The 18333-nt window shown below is 44.9% G+C and overlaps 1 protein-coding gene across 7 annotated transcripts in view; it reads left to right on the top strand.

Moving 5' to 3' along the window:
- PAK1 (p21 (RAC1) activated kinase 1) overlaps window positions 1-18333 on the top strand; it is an 83859-nt gene that overhangs the window by 56199 nt on the left and 9327 nt on the right. For all 7 annotated transcript variants that reach the window (XM_074816443.1, XM_074816439.1, XM_074816438.1 and 4 more), the window contains 7 exons: window positions 2012-2075; window positions 3012-3060; window positions 4175-4287; window positions 9760-9877; window positions 10342-10441; window positions 12237-12433; window positions 13932-14069. In XM_074816443.1, the coding sequence (XP_074672544.1) occupies window positions 2012-2075; window positions 3012-3060; window positions 4175-4287; window positions 9760-9877; window positions 10342-10441; window positions 12237-12433; window positions 13932-14069 (779 nt within the window). The remainder of the gene's footprint in view (window positions 1-2011; window positions 2076-3011; window positions 3061-4174; window positions 4288-9759; window positions 9878-10341; window positions 10442-12236; window positions 12434-13931; window positions 14070-18333) is intronic.

The following is an 18333-nucleotide window of genomic DNA, read 5'->3' on the forward strand; positions in this document are numbered from 1 at the left end:
TCAGTGGCCTTTGTTAGGTTTCAGCTTCTAGATGTGGACTAGTCGGAAATAAGCATGAAGCCTAATGCTGTTGTAAACTGATGCTTTTTCACTGAGGGTAGCGGAGTTGTACTTGTGCAAAGACATCCAACCCTTTCATGTTTTATTTTGGCATGTGAATAAAATGACTAAAATCTTAAAGCATGTGATGTTTACACATACTGAAGATGTGCAAAGGTTAAAAGGAGGATGATAAATCTCCACTTCTTAGGATTAACTCAGCTTTGCTGCAAACATTAATGAATCCTCACCTGACTTTTTGGGAGGTAGGAAACATTACCCTATTTTACAGATGAAAGCATTAAACAGGGCAAGATTGGCAACTGCCTCTTGTCACTGCAGCACCGTCCTGTCACTGCCTTGGGGAAACATTTGCCTGTCTCACAGTCTGAACTTGCAGCCTGTGTTAGGCTTTGAGGGAAAGTTTACGAACATTTGTTCAGAAATGCTTGTCCTCAGGGCAGACAGCACTGCTTCCATAATTGTATAGTGGGGTTTATATAGTCGGATTTCTTTTTCCCCCTCTCCTCCCCAAACACGGACCATATTCCCTTCCTTTACCTCTGTCTGCCCTAAACTCTGTGGATTTGGCTGTTCTCCAGTAGTGTCTGAAAATAGCCTGCTCTTACTCTGCTTGCTACTGGATTTCTTGGCCTAATGACCATGAGCAGTTTCTTTGCCAATATACATCTGTTTAGGCTCAGCCCTCAACCCCTGTGAAAGCAACACCATATGTTGGCAGCTTGAGTGACTTGCGAACACTAGCTCAGATGCAGCTCTGCATCCCTTCATCCTATTAGCCACCCTGGTGCTGGTAGAGAGGAAACTTTGCTCCCAGCTGAGCTCTAGGAATTGCTGGCTCTAATTTCTTCAGCCTAAAAAAGGTGCGATTCCTGCCTGCTATAGGGGCAGTGAATATCAGTTAATGTTTGCAGGGAGCATTGAGTTTCACTGATGCTCCTTTTGTCAGCTTCTCTGATGTACCCCTTGACAGCCCACCGTGCAGTTTGCAGGACTCCAGCGCATCTGTGCAGCCTGCCCTCGCGCTGAGAGCTCCTTCCCCTTGTACAGAACACACTGTGTGACTTGTGGATACCGAATCCACCCTGAGCCTGAGCGGCCCCTCACCGCCCTGGGTTGCAGAACACCAGGCAACGTGTTTTTCCCTCCGAGGCATGCAGTAATACACTTTCTTCTGGTTGAACAGCCACGTTAGGGAAACATGAGCTGGGATTGCCTCAGGTTGCTCTCCAAAATCAGCGCAACGCTGCAGTCACAAGGTGACTGCTGCTAAAACCTGCACTGGCTGTTGGGTTGCTAGAAGAGCAGCTGAACAATGGCCAGGCCAGGGGAGGTTTGGCTCTGAAGGGTCTCTCCAGCTTCCCTCCTGAGCCTTGCAACCCAGTCCCCAGGTCAGCAATGGCTTTGGTCATGCCAGTATGGAAACGTCATAAATACTTTTGTTCTGTCAGAAATTGTTGTGCTGTAAGGAAATATTTGGCTAGATTTGCAACAGACTGTTGGCCTGAAGATAAATGCGGCCCTGGCCTCAAAATTCAGAGGGTAGTGCAAGAACATCTTAGATCAACCAGTGTGTTGAAGCTGGGGGTGACTTCTAAGTTGCAGCGTTCCAGCAAATAATTGTATTTACGTGTGTGAGGGCCGTGTATCCCCATCCTGTGCCTCGCAGTGTGCAGTCACCGGCTGCTAGTAAAGATTAAATGTGCTTTATGTCTGTGTTCCACCATTTCTGAAGGGAAATACCTGTGAGGGGGGAATGCTGCAGCTGGTATGTATGTAAATAACTGAGGACTTCCTTGGTGTTCATGTGCTTCTGGATTTCTGACAAATGGTTCATGAGACTCGGCAGAGCCCGCTGTGGCCGTGGGGCTGCTCTTAACATACAGTTGGTTCTTATAGCTGTACAAAAAAGTACTTATAAAATGCTCTTGGTGTTTTTTTTTTTTTGTAGAAAGTATTGTGAGTGTGGGCGATCCAAAAAAGAAGTACACGTGTTTTGAGAAGATCGGACAAGGGTTAGTATATGCTCCTTTTCTGTCCTATACCTTTCCTTCTGTTAAGAAGGAAGCATTGAAACCACGCTAAGTTAGTTTGCTGGACAAGTCATTGGTGATGCTTTGGAGAGTTTATTTTGTTTGGTTATTTTTTGTTTTCTTTTTCTTTTGTATTTTTCAGGGGTTTTTGCTTGTTTTAGTGGGTTCCACACACACCACACCCCCCACACCTCCCCCCAAGCTCTTCTCCCTTTCCTGGCAAAATCTTGAGTCACAGGGACTGGGGTTTTTGTGTGATTGTGTTTTAATATAAGTAAATATGTCATTAGATGATCAGGTTGCTAAATATAGCTGCAAGCAGGGAAGGAACTGCTTATTTTCAGCATGCAAGACAATTTTCAGTTACAGATTTGCTTTCTGAATCAACTCTCCTCGATGTGGGTGTTGTGCCCCTCTTAGGGTAGGGGGAAAGTAGGTGTTGTGCGAGAGGCAAATCAGTGCAAATCACTGAGAGATCTGCTGTCAGCTCCATGTGCTGAGGCTCAAACTCCTGTTTCCCTCTCTACAAATGCCACATTTGTTTACTTTAGCTGATCCTGTCCTCTGTAATCATGTTGAGCAGTCTGCAGGCCAGGGCAGTGCAGTCATGCCAGTTTAAATGGGATCAACTCACAGTCCTACAAGCTGTGCTAAGTTGCTGGTTGAGCAGCAAGGGTTTGGATGACCATAGTGTCCCTTATTAGGAGCTTTGTTCCTCATAAATTCTCTGGCTTCAGCTCCAGCAGCAGTCTCGGCTCAGAAATATTTCAGATGATATTTACCACTGGAATTATTGCATGAGAAGGAATGAGACTGAGACCACTTTGAAGAGACAAGTGGGAAGGGGCGTGTGTTAAGCTGTCAGTCATGCTATGAAGCACTGATGAATGTTTTTTTTCTTTTCTCTCTTTTGTTTAGAGCATCAGGTACAGTTTACACGGCAATGGATGTAGCTACAGGACAGGAGGTAAGTGCAACCAGAATACCACAGCAGTGGATTTTGGATTATGTCCTAAAAGTTCAAGTTGATGCTACAAAATAAAGATGGTCTTTCAGGGGTTCATGACATCTGATTTTTAATGAGGTATTTATTTCCTTACTAATGAGGCATGGTCGAGTGGTCTGAGCAGAGAACTGGAAAAAATGATTTCCCAAGTTGTCATTTGTGAATCATTTCATATTTATAAAAAAATTTTCTGTGACCACAAAGGCTAGAAGCAAATGTTTGGACTGGGTAGTTCCTCAGTAGAACTTTATCTCTTGATCCCCAAGATTCCCGCCTGTCCCCATTTAAACCTTTTATATGCCCTCTGCTTTCTTGCTTCCTACACTTAAACTAATTGACTTACATAGAAATAGTTCCTCTCCCACCCTTTGCCCACTTGCTTTCTGCCCTTGAATTGAGAGACAAGAAATGTCTGTCTGTCCTTTTTTTCCCCCTCCTGAATATTGAAAAGTGCCCTTCGTATTGCATGCATGCATAATAAACTAGTAGTGACGGATATGCAGCATCTGTGGAAACCATTATTGCTAGATGGAGGATTTTTAAAGAGGAAAGTGTATGCATTATTCCAAATATATTGATGGAAGTCTGCAGCAATGCGTGTCTGCTTTGCATTTGTACAATGTCAGGGTTATCCACCAGTAAATTTCATAATTGTGGTTTTTGCTGAAGCTCTTTCACCCTTTTTTTTCCAGTTCCTGAATCACAGAATGGTTTGGGTTGGAAGGGACCTTAAAGCTCATCCAGTTCCAACCTCCCCCCTGCTACGAGCAGGGCCACCTTCCACTAGCCCAGGTTGCCCAAAGCCCTGTCCAAGCTGGCCTTGAACCCTTCCAGGGGCAGCCACAGCTTCTCTGGGCAACCTGTGCCAGTGTCTCACCACCCTCACAGGGAAGAATTTCCTCCTATATGGACCAACTGCAGGAACTCACAGAGTTACTAAATGGCTGAGCAAACCGTGATGAAAAAGTGCTTTGCCACTTCACCTGAACGTGGGACTAAAATAATCAACACTGGTACTGGCAAGTTTCTGGGAGACTCCTGTAATAACCCTTTACTTGGTCTTTCTTTGCTGCAGGTTGCAATCAAACAGATGAATTTGCAGCAGCAGCCCAAAAAAGAACTGATTATTAATGAAATCCTTGTGATGAGGGAAAACAAAAACCCCAATATTGTCAACTACTTGGACAGGTATGTCACAATTTGAAGAGTTCACAAAGGGGCTCTGGAAAACACTTCCTTGTTGCTGTCTTAAGTGGTCCTGTTGCAGCTTAAAGCAGGTGTAGGACAACCTTGCATTGTTTAATGCAGGTGGCAATGTTGGGGTGCGGGCAGCTTTGTGGTCTCTCTCCATATCGTAGGAGAAAGGTGTCTGAATCGGTATTAGTTGGGGTATCTAGGCTCTCTTCAGAGATGCTGTCAGCAAAGGCCGTAGCAGTATGCTGTCAGGACTGTTTTTTCAGCTCTGTCCTTTGCCAAGTTTGACACAACAAGCCATTTCCTTCCTGCCACTAGAGAAGAAATAGAAATAGTTTGAACTGTGTTATTTGTATTTGCTTTCCTCTTCCTCCTCTTTTCTCTTTCACTAAGCAATGCTGACATTCTGCTTGCAGAGGAGCAGACTCCTTCCAGGGTTAGATAGTAATCTTTTCCCTGTTGCTGTCCGCTGAGGTTTTCTGCACAGTAGCAGAACAATGACAAGGGTGAATGACATGTGACACATAACCAAGCAAAGGCTGCTTTTTTGGGGGTGTGAAACAGGGAGAAAAGGAGACCTGGTACAGACAGAAGAACTCTTTGGAAGACAGAGGGAACGGGGTTATTCCTTGCTCAGAGCTGGGCTTTGTGGTCTCATACACATGCTGTGGCTCACGCTCCTGCTCAGCTTTGGATACGTTACATCTGTATGGAACACCTCCTCCTTGAATCCCTGCTTCTTACCACGAGAGCTTATCTGTGTACAGACCTGCTCTGCTTGTTCTTGAGCTGATGTCCCTTGGACTACGACAATAACAGAGCAGAGGCAAGGAGCACAGTGGCTGCTGCACTGAGTGTAAACTGTTTTTAAAATAAACGTGTAATTCTTGCATCTCCCCTGTTTGAATTCCAGGAAACAGTCACAAACTGTCAGCATTGAAATCTGGGGTGTACAGAAAGCCCAACAGGCAAAAGCATTGCGCGGTGGTTTAAATTCACCATCAACATATATTGGTGCATTGTGTCAAGGCTGTGTCATTCACCTTGTGTTAAAGATATAGTTCCAGTTGAGCTGCAGCAGGATTCAGTCTGCTGCACTCAACCTCAGAATCTAGCAGTCCTGCTGAACTGCAGGTGTGGCTTATTGTAGGGTAAAGAGTGCCTAGGTAGGGTGAGCTGCAGGCTGCAGTCTTGGCAGCTCACTTTTTCTGGAGGGATGTGACCTAGAATCTCTTTTGGACCTCTAAGAGAGTATTTGCACATTGGTTTGCCCTGCACGTATATCAAGATCTTATCAGCTGTTTCTTTTAACAGGCTTTTAATGTATTAGCCAAAAAAAGTACTTCTTGCAGCATCAGTACTTCTTGCTGAATTTATATGGTGCTGTGTCCTGGGCATGGCTGTAAAGAGCTTTGCTGAAGGGACAGAAAGTCTGCTCCTGAAATTTTGTGGAAGCCATGTGGGCACAGGGAGGTGATGCTGGGCAGGTGCCCCCTTCTTACAAAGAGCAGAAGGATATTACCTGTGTAAAATGAAACAAGTGATAAAGAAGAGTTAAGAATTGCATCTGGGCTGAAACTGTTTATTTCTCCTGGCTGATTAGAGGCTTTGTTTTGGCAAAACTGTTTGAGAGACGCATTCTTCCCGTTAGAGAGAGCCTTGCTGAGTACATGCACTTGCCTTGTCTAGCCAGTACATCCCAGCTGTAGGGTAGCTGCACGTCCTGCTGTCTTATTCAAACTTCCTGCAACAAGAGCTGCTGCTTTTGTTGTCCTCTTTCTCTCACTAATCTTTTTCAGAGGGATTAGCTTTTGTTTGAGTGCTGCAAATGGACAGAGCTGCAGCTAGGATGAACATGGGGTGTTCTTGTGCCTATTACACCACTTCAGCTTTGCAACTGCGGGATCCTGTTGCTGGGGAGCTGCATCCCTCCTGCCTGGTGTAATGTGCCTATTTGCTTCCTGTGTGCTGAATTAAACTGATATTTGAACGCCGCTTGCTGGCTTCTGCCTACTGCTGTCACAGAAGGAAGTACGAGGAAGGATGTGCTTGCCACTGTGGGACCTGGTTTCTTTTCTGTGGTTCTGTTTTTGACAGTGTGTCGCCTTCTGAGTCCCTAATGGGAGCTGCAAGATAGTCATTGGTATAAACCAGCCCTCTCGCTTCTCTTTGCCTCAGCTCCTGCCCTTTATGCAAGGGTTTCCTGTGCTTTATCCTCTCTTACCTGCATGGCCTACTTGCTCGTGGTTAAGACAGCTTTTCTGTTGCAGTGTAAGTGGCCAGTGTTGCACAAAGGTGTGCTGTGACATTTAAGATAATGATATGGCCTAATTCAGCTGTACTCAGGAGCTGAATTTAGAAGCATCTGGCTCTGAAGACAGTGACACTAGTTTTCCTGTGCAGACAAGCAGCCATTTGTGCTGAGTTACTTTCTGGAGATGCCAGTTTCTTTCTACTGTGTGAAAGAGGTGCTGAGAGACCTGCTTCTAAACACAAGCAACAGATGCCCAGTTAGGCAAAGCAAACTCCTGGCCTTTGGTTTATTTCTTTCTGAAGAACTCTCCTTACTCTCATAAGCCCCACAAATCCTCACTTTAAGCGGTAGCCACTCACCCCAACCCCAAGCTCAACTAGGGCTCTAAGGTCAGTGAATAAAGCTGAAGATGTATGGCAGTCATGCTACAAGAAAACACTGATTTCTTTCCAGGCAAACTTCATGTTTGCATGTTGGAGGCACATTACTGGTGCAGAAATATGTAATGAATGGTCTTGCTCTTCTGGAAAAAAACCCAAATTTTATAAAGTTTGTCAATAAAAAGGGACTGTGACTGACTGGGGTGTGTGATAGGAAGGACCTAGTGGACACCTTCCTAAGGTGTCTTAAGTGGAAGCTGAGGAGCACCTTACAGGAGCAGACATTATCTGCTCTTGCAGATGGATGAAGAAAAAACTGTAGACCACCTCCTCCTTCCTCAAAGACAGCTTATTTTTACTGCCAGCCTTGTTTTGGAAGGTGACTGTGGGTGACAAGGTGCAACACCATGCTGTGTCTGACGTCACATGGAGAGCAGCACGTAGGTGTATGGGCTTCCTGGTGGTGTCTCTGGAACTGCTGAGAGAGTGGTTTTGAGTCACGCCTACAGCAGGCAGCTCAGTGACTAAAACTGGTCTCTGCTGCACCAAGAGAGTGAAAAGATCCCCGAGATGGTACCACCCAGTCTTTCAAAATGACATTCACTCGGTGGCAGCTGGCGGGAAGCCGCCGTTAATTCCACCTCTCCCTCCCTGCATGTTACGTCAGATCTATCAATTATTGAGGTGCCTGGGTCTTGGCACAAGCCTTTGGCAGCTCGTGGCACAGCTTTGGTTCACAGTGTGGTTCCTGGCTCGCTCCATCCCAGAGAGGTACCAGCTTGCTCCCAGCATGTGCAACCTGAGATTGTCACGCAGGAGCAGTGGAGCCCATTCTGCCCCCATCCTTACAGTCAAGTGGATTTGGGCTGCAGAGGATGCTGTTGGCAGTGAGGGGAAGCATTGTGATGTCCAGGGTGATGCTGATTTGTTGAGAGGGTGCTGATAAAATCTGGAGAGAGCCTGGTTTCACAGAAGTGATGAAGAAGTAGCAACAGCATAGGGGCAGGAAGGGAAGGTGTGTGGATGGAGTGGCTTTCAGAGTCCGTGAGACTCTGTGAATGACCCACAGACTTGGCAGGAGTGCTTCTGAAAGCAATTCTGCTGCTCCTCCCTTACTTTGAGGGACTCTTGTGCAGGTGATACTTCTTTTGCTGGAGTCCATGCTGCCGGGGAAAAAGATGCCAGTGCATCAGCTTCTGTTCTGTAGTGGAGTTGGAGACTTGTCTGCTCCAGGAGCCTAGACCTGTGTCCCTGGGCTCTGTATCCTGAAAGAAACTCCAGACTCTGCCTCTGCATAGTCTTCAGCATCACCAAATCAAGACACCATCTTCGTTTCCAATGTTAAAAGCTCTTTATAACTGCAACACTTATGTCACACAGCTCAGACTACAGTTCTTAATTTGGGGGAGGTTTTTAATCAGCTCAGGTGTTGGCAGTGTGTCCATTTGGGGTCAGAGTGTACCTTCTGCCCACTCCTGTGATGTCTCACTCATCTCTGTCAACTTTTCATGCCAAGTTGGCCTTAATAACTTCCTTCTCCTTCACTGTTGCTTTCTAGCTAACTGTTCCCTAGAACCTGTCCTGCTTTTTGCCTTTGGCTCCTAGCAAATTCACTATTCACTCTTCAGTAGGATCAGTGTTTCAGAGCAAAGCAAACATCTGCTTGATGAACTCTAATGCCGACAGAAGCTTTTCATTAGATTCTCTGCCCTCTCTCTTGACTCATCTGTCCACTCACTTTAAAAATGGGAGGATAGGCTGAGAAGGTGGATTTTCAGTTTTTCAAGCTGATGATTCCTTCCTTCAGGAATGTGTCATTCTAATGTATCTGTCATAGAAGATTGTATTGATGTTTTCCCAGATAGGCCCAAAAAGGCGGAAGTGGTTGGTGGTTTGGGCTGGGTTGGTTTTTTTTAAATGAGTTAATGCTGAAGTCTTTATCCCAGGTCTTCTACTTTTAGGCATGAGCACACATGCTCCCAGCAGATAAGAATATCCCAAATGGCTGAGAAAATTCACCCTCACCTCAGTTGTCTCCTCCCCATCTTCCTACAGGACTTTTTGGAAAAGATCTGCTCTTTTGGGCATTCTTTTTTTTATTTTAAGACTTTAGAATTGCTATTGCATTCAGTAAGATATTCTCATTTATCCTTATGAATGGTTCTGAATTTTTCAGATAAAATCCCAAACTAGTTTGGTAGCATAAAAAAGATGGAGGTGATTTTCAAATGCACAATGCTTAAAAAAAAAGTGTTCTTTCATGCTTGTTTGCTGGCAGCCATCCATTGTGTCACCCAGGATTGTCCCTGGGCCTAGGCAAAGTAGGCAGTTGGTTAGGACAGCAGGATGCCAGTAGTAATGAAGCAGCCCCCAGCCATCTCTTCTGATGTAAGAGCCCTCAAAAGCCACGCTGTGTGTTAAACATCTGGGCTGCGTGCTCAGACCCCATCGTTGACTAGTAGTTCTTCCCCTTCTCTCCCAGCAGCAGCAGGAGTTGTAAGGTTGGGTCTCCATCTTAGTCTGGGCCATTTCCGTGACAGAAAAATTCACCCTTGCTTTTATGGCCAGGAAACTTGTAGCCTGCTCTGGCATTACCTCTCCCCTCAACTTCCTGCACTGACCCTTCTCTCTGCTCATTCAGGTTGTGATCAGATCCTCCCGTGCACAGGAAATACCACGAGTACCTGGTGCCCCAGTACTGTTAAATATGCTGCTCAAGCCTCATGGTTTCTCTGCACTTCTAAGACAGCTTTAAAACCCAGTGCATTCTGTCTAGGTGAACAGTGGCATGTTCATACTTGCTGATTTTAAACTCTGGTTTTGGCTCTTCAGTTACCTTGTAGGAGAAGAGCTCTGGGTGGTCATGGAGTACTTGGCGGGAGGCTCCCTGACAGATGTTGTGACAGAGACCTGCATGGACGAAGGGCAGATCGCAGCTGTGTGCCGAGAGGTAAAGTGGCACTCGTGGTCGGAGGGAGCTGTGATCGGGGAGGGGACACGGGCTTTCCACAGCCTGTCACTGGCTCCACAGGAATAGCTGTCTCCAGCTTCTGTAGTGCAACAGTCGTTCTTTCAGAGGACGGATTTCATCTGGGAGGTTGCAGCATACGATCCTAATGCAGTATGTTTCACCCTAGAGGGAGGACTGGAGTGCGAAATGGGGTTGGAATCCCCTTGGTTATACCTGTTCTCCAGGTCTTTTGGGACTAACTTGTCCTCGTAGGACCTGCTGATCCCAGTGGGATACCTCTCTGTAGTCCTGCACATACTGAATATATGAAAGACTCCAAGACACTAAGCCCTTGCTACTTAAAATGCACATTGTTAGAGTCCATTAGTTGGCTAATTGTGACTGGTGAATAATTTCATGCACAGTAAGAATATCTCAATTATTTTATGGTTTTTTTTTCCCAGTGTCTCCAAGCTCTGGAATTCCTCCATTCAAACCAAGTTATTCACAGAGACATCAAGAGTGACAACATCCTACTGGGAATGGATGGCTCTGTCAAACTAAGTATGTGGGCAATATTGCTGGTGATGACTTGAGTTATCAACCCAGGCCTGTCATCTGCTCTGGGCCAGGCCTATTAGGGAGATGGGTGTTTGAGATGCTTGATGCTCTGACAATGAAGAGGCTGTAGAAATGCTCCTGTAGGTATTTTTGTGGCATTGGTTTTAGCGGAGATTGGCAAGCATGAATCTTTGTGTACTGATACCAGACTCAAAGTGAGGTTTGGGGTTCATTTAGCTTTGGGCCATCTGTTTTTGTGGACTAAAATAACAGTATTTTAATGCTACTCCAGTCTAGAAAGCTGGGTTTGAAAGTGTAGGGCCAGAAATCTATATTTGTGAGCAATCTCTTCAGTCTGGAAAATACTGCAGGTACTTGGGGGACAGGGAGAGTGGAGGGAGAATTGAAATCTGTGTCACTAGAGAACATTTAATCTTACAACTCCAACCCAGACTGGACTCTAAATATTGTTTCCTCCTTGTGTTATCACCAGTAATGAAGACCTTGAGACTGTTCTGCCCCTCAGGTGCTAAGGTAGCTGTTGTGCTTGTCATTGTCCATGCAGAGATATGTCTGGAAACTAGTGAATTATTATCTTCCACCTATAGCTTTAACAGAATTATGCTTCCTTTCTCTCCCTCTCAGTTCTGTTGGCTAGTACCCAACAGGCATAAATAAATCTATTTTTGTCAGCAGTGACAGCAGATATGACTCAAAATTCACACAGTGCAGATATGCTGAGTAAGAAGGTGGGGTTTTTTTGCACATAATTGCTTTTTAGACTAAATCTGTACTTCAGTACAGTCAGATCTCTGGAGTGTTAGTGATGAATAGCTGGTCAGGGCCAAAGTGCTTTGTTCATATGGAGTAACTTCTTTGAGCACAGTATGCAGGTATTGGGCTGTAGTTAGAAAAGTCCCTGTGGATATGATGCAGCAACCTTCTGGACTGGAGCTGCTTATTGGCTCTGCTGGCAATTTGCTCTGTATATGGACCATATGTACCTTTCCTGGTTGTTACCCTTGATGAAAACTCAGCTAGGGATCAGCTTAATTTCCATCATTCTGCCTAAAATTAGACCTGCAGTGCCATAGGAGGTCAGGATGGGCAGTGCGTCTTGCTGTGTTGATTCTGCTGGGCTCACAAGAATAGAATTAGTTTTCTTTTGGTAAGTCAAATACAAATAAGACATAGGACCCAGCAATCTTTGTGTGAAGGCTCTCCATCTTTCTGTCTATTTGAAGAAAATAATCGGTATAAATTTAGGTACTTAAATTTATTCTGAACACCTCTCTGTAAAGCCAATCCAGTTTGAGGGATGATATATCTACTGGGGAAGTAATATCTCTGGCACTGAAAATATCACCAGACAATACAGTATGTGGGTTGGGGGTTGTATCTAGATCAGAGCGTGCATTAATTTCTATTTTCACATACCCTGGAACAGTCTTTAGACCATATATTACATAGTGTATTACAGCTGCATAATGCTGCAAACACAGTCAAGTGTCTCAGCATCCATATATGGTTATTTACTGATCCCCATCGTTCACACAAACCAGGCAGCAGCTCTGTAATCCTCGTGGCCCCAGTGAGTCAGATTTAGAAACTTACCTCTCAACACTGTCTTCTCTGCTAGCCACAAAACCACCCCTCCGTTCACAGTTGTAGCAGCAGCACACGAGGCAGTGCAACAGGGTAACGAGTACCACAACTCTAGCATCAAGTAAGCGTTGGTTTCGGAGAAACTTGCTGATTTCTGTCTATGTTTCTTCCCCCTCCATCTTTAATTTTCCAGCTGACTTCGGCTTCTGTGCCCAGATCACTCCTGAGCAGAGCAAACGCAGCACCATGGTGGGGACCCCATACTGGATGGCACCTGAAGTGGTGACGCGGAAAGCATATGGGCCCAAAGTGGATATCTGGTCGCTGGGGATCATGGCCATCGAGATGATCGAAGGAGAACCCCCCTACCTCAATGAGAACCCCCTGAGAGTAAGCACGTATCTTTTGCCCTCAGGTCTTCGCTAAGCCTGCTGGTGAAACTAGGCTGTAAAGGAGGCAGGTGAATCCTCCAGTGTGGTTTCACCCCCTGCAGCCCCATACCTCCTTAGATGTCACAGTGAGAAGACTGAGATAGTTGTAGTTAAAAGCCATAGTTAGCTCTGGGTCGCAGAGGTGTGGGTTCTTCCTGTTGCAGTCCCTTTGGCCAACTCTGAGTTAGATCGTGCACACTCACCATTTCCCACTTTCTGGAGATGCTGATAGAGGCAGAAAAAGAGTACCTGATAGTACCAAAGCAGCTGACTTCTTAAAGACTTCTGCACTGTGAGTGGAGAAGAGTTCCCCTTAAGTTCAAAAATATGACACGTTGCTACTCTGTAAACAAAGGTTTTCTCTTACTAGTGGATTGTTCTTCCTTGCATGCTCCAAATAAAGCTACATGCTTAATAAACCTTTAAACAGGGCTTAAGCCTCCTGATGTCTTTCCCTTGTTTAGTTTTTAATGAAAGAGGAGATGCTATCAGTTTGTAGGGACGTAACTGCTCTTACTGTAAGCCATGTTTATGGCTTCTCTCTCAGCTACACAGGATGAGGGGATCTAGAAAAATTCGGTTTAACTTTTGTCTCCATCTCTGGCACAGGAAGTGATTTTTGGGAGAGAAGAGCAGCAGCAAAGAAGGGTGAAAGGAAAGAAACTGGGTGTTGAGTTAAACAAGGGTGGCTAAGGGTACTTTGGCCTTATTTAACTCAACCTGTGCTGATTCCCGGGCTATCGGACTGCTCCCATGGGATGTGCTGAGTGATGTGCTCAAAGGGCCTGCATATTAACACGTCTCTGACAGATTTCCGTTTCCTTTGAAAATCCATCCAGGAAGTTTCTTGCATGAAATCCCGAAATGGATGAATTCTGAGTTCCTTGATTCTCAGAGGGGGGTGTGTTTGAATGCTTCATCCCTAAGCAGTAGCAAAACTGCTTGTTTCTGCAGGATGTTAAAAGCTGCTTGAGGGTCTATTGGACATCTTTCATAAGGAGCCAACTGCATCTTTATTGTATTGACTTTTTAGGCCTTGTGCACTCAGGCAAAGTACTGACAGAACAAAATCTCCTATTTATTCAGGGGTACCTTCCCATGAGGATATAGTTATTGCAGGAATCTAGCACTGGTAGAGTCATGCCAGTTAACTTCCCTATGTAAACACAGTCTGGAATGTTGTTTTTGTCCTTCTAATCCCTTGAGAGGTCTGCAGGATCCAAACCCAGATTACGAGGGTAAAACAATAAAGGATTGGATCCCATCCACATAAAAATAGGGCTGGCAGCTATTCTGTTTGCTGAAACTTAAGCATTGATTAGTCACCCTGATAAGGTGGGGTTTTTTTCCTCCCCATTGAACTGGGAGGAGGGAGAGGAGAAATGGGTGTCTCCAATCCAGAGATGGAATCTAACCTTCATAACCTCTGGTTTCTTTGATGCTTGTTTTCACTTTAGGCCCTCTATCTTATTGCCACCAATGGGACTCCAGAACTGCAGAATCCAGAAAAGCTTTCACCCATATTCCGAGACTTCTTAAATCGTTGTCTTGAAATGGACGTGGAAAAGAGAGGTTCTGCAAAAGAGCTGCTGCAGGTAGGTGATGGGAACAGGGCTGGATCATGCAATTCTGAGTGAGGCCAGGCTTGTGGTGAGATCTTGTTTGGGGTCTTAAATATTGCATCAGCTGAAGGCACAAGCACGGCTAAGGTAACCTGCTAGAAAAAAACAAAACAACAACCCCCAAAACCTAAATCAATAATAAAGTGTTAACAGACTACTCCCTTTTTATGCTGTACTTTCTACTAGCAGCAGCTGTGCAGCATGTTCTGTAACCAATCTGAAATAATAGCTGTGCCCCAGGCCTGCCAAATGCCGAGCCCCTGAATTCCCGTGGCTTCTTCATGCAGCTGGCCATGACATCTGTATGTGTTGTCATGGGCCGTGCTTGTTCCAATTTGAGCAGCAGGAGGGCTTCTAGCTACTGGGTGTTCTGGTTGTCTCCCTTCGGGTGGAGGAATCACAAAGCTCCAGCATTAACTGGAGCAGTTTGGCGTTACCATGTTTTGGCAGATGCTACTTTTTACAGAGGTGATGAACAAACCTTGTGAAATAACCTAAACACAGACCGGTTTGGTTGGGAGGGACCTTAAAGCTCATCCAGTCCCACCCCCCTGCCATGGGCAGGGCCACCTTCCACTAGCCCAGGTTGCCCAAATCCCCGTCCAACCCGGCCTTGAACCCTTCCAGGGAGGGGGCAGCCACAGCTTTTCTGGGCAACCTCTGCCAGTGTCTCATCACCCTATCATCAGTTAGTTCACTGAAAAAATGGTGTCTTAGTCTGAACTCCTGTCGAAAGGGGAGGACGAAACTGTCAGGCTTTTTACTGCCACAAGATGAGAAGAGTGGTTCACATGTTCCTTCTGTGAAATTTGCCATGGGGGTGGAGAATGTAGCTCTTTGTAAAATAAATCTGTGATCAGGGGCACTCAGACCTCAACTGTGAGACAGTTCCCATTTTTGTTTTCCTTTTTTTCCACTAGTTTGTCTAGTAGGTTCACTTTTGGATGTGTTGCTGCCTTCTGAGGCTGTAATGAAGCATTAGTCACTGGCAGAATGGCAGTAGTTGAAAGATCACTTTTTCTCCTGGACTTTCCAGCCCCAAAATATCAGAGAGCAGCAATGTTCTGTTTCTCGGAGCAGGAGAACATATTGACTGTAACATTTCTGCCTGTTTTTAACTACCTTTTAGCCTCTGATTTTTTTTTCATTTTTTTTTTTCCCCATCTCTGAAGCATGTTGACTTGGGTGATTGATCCCTTCTGATGCTCAGAAGTCCTGTGGGATATAGTTGCTTTTTGTTTTCAGAACAGCTTGTGGACTTGCCCTACATACCTTCACTCTAATCTGAGAGCTGTTTTGATGATCAATATTGTTTTACTTAATGTCGCGGTAGAGACAGACATGACAACAAAAACTGGTGCAAGCAATGTCTCTAATTTTATTATTCACGTTCTTCTTATATATCCTCATTACAACATCGTGTGCTCTTTTTATTGGTCATAAAGTTGTTTCTCAACATTACTATTGGCTAGTTCTTTTTCTTCCTTGTGGTTTGTGTAGACATGCAGAACTGCAGCTTCTTCGTCCTGTTTCTCCGCTCAGTTTCTCTTACCTTGCTTGTTGAGCTCTTCATGGGACTTTGCGGCCCCTCCTGGATACACTGGAATCTTGTCAAGGCCAAATTCTTCTTCAATCAGGCTGGTGGCAGACCTGCTGCCTCCCCCAACATTGCCTGAGCAGTCCTCTGCAGGGCCCTTTGCAGAAGACTGACAAGACAGGGCAACATTAAAAGCACGGTTACAACTATCAAGATCACTATCTCCACAGCTTTGACCAGAGTATCAACCATCCAGACAGCCCCCAACCTTTAAACATCCTTGTTAGCCAATCTAAGCCATCATCTTCTGTTAAACGCTTGACACCATCTTTTAGCTGCTGTATGCTTTTAAAAATAGATTCTGAGTGGTCAGACAAATTCATGCAACACATTCCATCAAAATCTTCACACCCATGAGCAAAAAGTCAATAGCAGCTCTATTCTGTAAAGTAGCATGTCTAACACTATCAACATCAGTTAAAAGACCACTGAGGGCTAATGAGGTAGCATTAGTTTGTTTGCTAAGCCAGCACCCTAACTTTGTTAATTTTTTCAATGCAGAGTTACCCAGACATTCTGCTTGGGTTGTGGAACTACCCATCCTTCTCCCTGATGCAGGTTCCAGCACAGGCCGAACACACCGAGCAGGAACCCAGCGAGGGCCGGCATCTGTAGAGACACAAGCATAACCCCTGCCCTGGGTTTAGCTCACATGGTCCACTCCACTGGCCAGTACCTAGATCTCTAACATGCACTTTGACGCCCTTTTGCAAATCCTGTTTCGAAAAAAAGAGAAATGTTGAAAAAGAGGAGGCAGAGAAGAATTATCCCCATAATGGAGAAAGTTGAGAACATAAACGGCTTTATCTAGACGTGCCTGGGGGGGTTCCCCAATCATTCCCCCTTTTTGTTTTTGAAGCCGCTGCTGCAGCGTGCCATGCGCACGTTCAACAATTGCTTGCCCTGTGGGGGAATGGGGGATGCCTGTAACATGAGTAACACCCCACATATCAAAAAACGTCTGAACTTTCTTCGAAACATATGCAGGGCCATTATCTGTTTTGATTTGGCCTGGTACCCCAAGCATAGAAAAAGCCTTCTGCAAATGTCGAATCACATCTTTTCCTGTTTCTCCATTATGTGCTGTTGCTACTAAGGCATGAGAATAAGTATCAATAGAAACATGAACATATTTCTGTCGGCCAAACTCCTGCACATGAGTAACATCAGTTTGCCAAATCTGTAAGGCTTGCATACCTCTGGGATTAGTACCAAAGTACACTGGTGTGTGAGTTCCTTGGCAATCAGGGCAGGCAGCCACAATGGAACGAGCTTCAGTATGAGACAAGCGGAACTACTGTCGTAAAGCTCCAAATCCTTGGTGAAAAAATTGATGTGGTAATACAGCTTGTTGCTTTATGTTAGGAACAGTACTCAGAGCCGTAGCAGAAACAAGAGCGTCCGCTCTGACATTCCCCTCTGTATAAAACCCTGGTAAAGGAGTATGACTACAAATACACATGACAAAGTAGGGTTCTTTTGGTTGTTGAATACTCTTCCAGAGTTCCAGGAGTACTTCAAATAACAATTGATTGTCTGACATAGTTAAACCTACTTTGTCTAGTCGAGCAACCAAGTTGGCTACATATGCTGAATCAGTTACAGTATTTACAGGAGAAGTAAAACTAGAAAAGACACCAGCCACAGCACGTAGCTCTACTACCTGTGGAGAGCCCTTTTGATGTACCACCTTGTTCTTCCAGTCATGGTTTTCATACCATACCACTGCTGCTTTACCTGTTTTTCCTGAACCATCTGTAAAAACAGTAAGGCCGTTCACTGGTTCTGGTTGGCTTAAATTTTTCTGACCAAATGGTACTTCTCGAGCAAATTTCAGCAGCGGGTGTGATGGCAGGTGATATGATATCTGTCCCTGAAAGCCTGCCATGGCTGCTTGCAGCTCATAATTATTTGCCTGACACCATTCAAAATACCAATTTTGAACAGGTAAAACAATTGTAGCTGGGTCATGCCCTGTTAGTTCTGAACATCGTTTTCTGGCTTTTATGATTGCATCAGCAATAAGCTCAAACAGTCCAGGAGCAGTCTTTCGTGGTCGGAATGACAGAAACATCCATTCCAAAATATGCAATGGGTCATCCCACTCAGGATTCCACTGCACTAAAGCACCAAATGGCACAGTTTTGTCAATTAGTACAAAGAGTTGTACCAATTGAGACAGATCTATTCGAGAAACAAATTTCTCATGTATAGATTGTTCCACCATGTGAATTACACTTAATGCTTCCTTGTTTAGTATTCTGGGTTCTGCTGGATCACTGGAATTTTTTAATAATTCCAGTAATGGTTGTAATTGAGAATTGGTAAGTCCAAGATAGGGCCTGATCCAGTTCAAGGATCCCATTAATTTCTGTGCATCATTAAGGGTTTTAACTTCAAGGTTAAGTTTCACAGGTTGAGGCATTACCTGCTTACCTGTAACTGTCATTCCCAGATATTTCCATGGTTCTACCTTTTGTACCTTTTCAGGGGCAACAACCAATCCATAGTGTTGTAATGAATCTCTGGCCAAATTCTCCATGTCGTTCAACTGCTCCTTGCTGTTTGACGCTAACAGGATGTCATCCATGTAATGGTAACAATAACTAGCAGGAAATTTTTCCCTTACAGGTGACAAAG

This window comes from Strix aluco, chromosome 2, assembly GCF_031877795.1.
Source record: "Strix aluco isolate bStrAlu1 chromosome 2, bStrAlu1.hap1, whole genome shotgun sequence".
Taxonomy (NCBI): domain Eukaryota; kingdom Metazoa; phylum Chordata; class Aves; order Strigiformes; family Strigidae; genus Strix; species Strix aluco.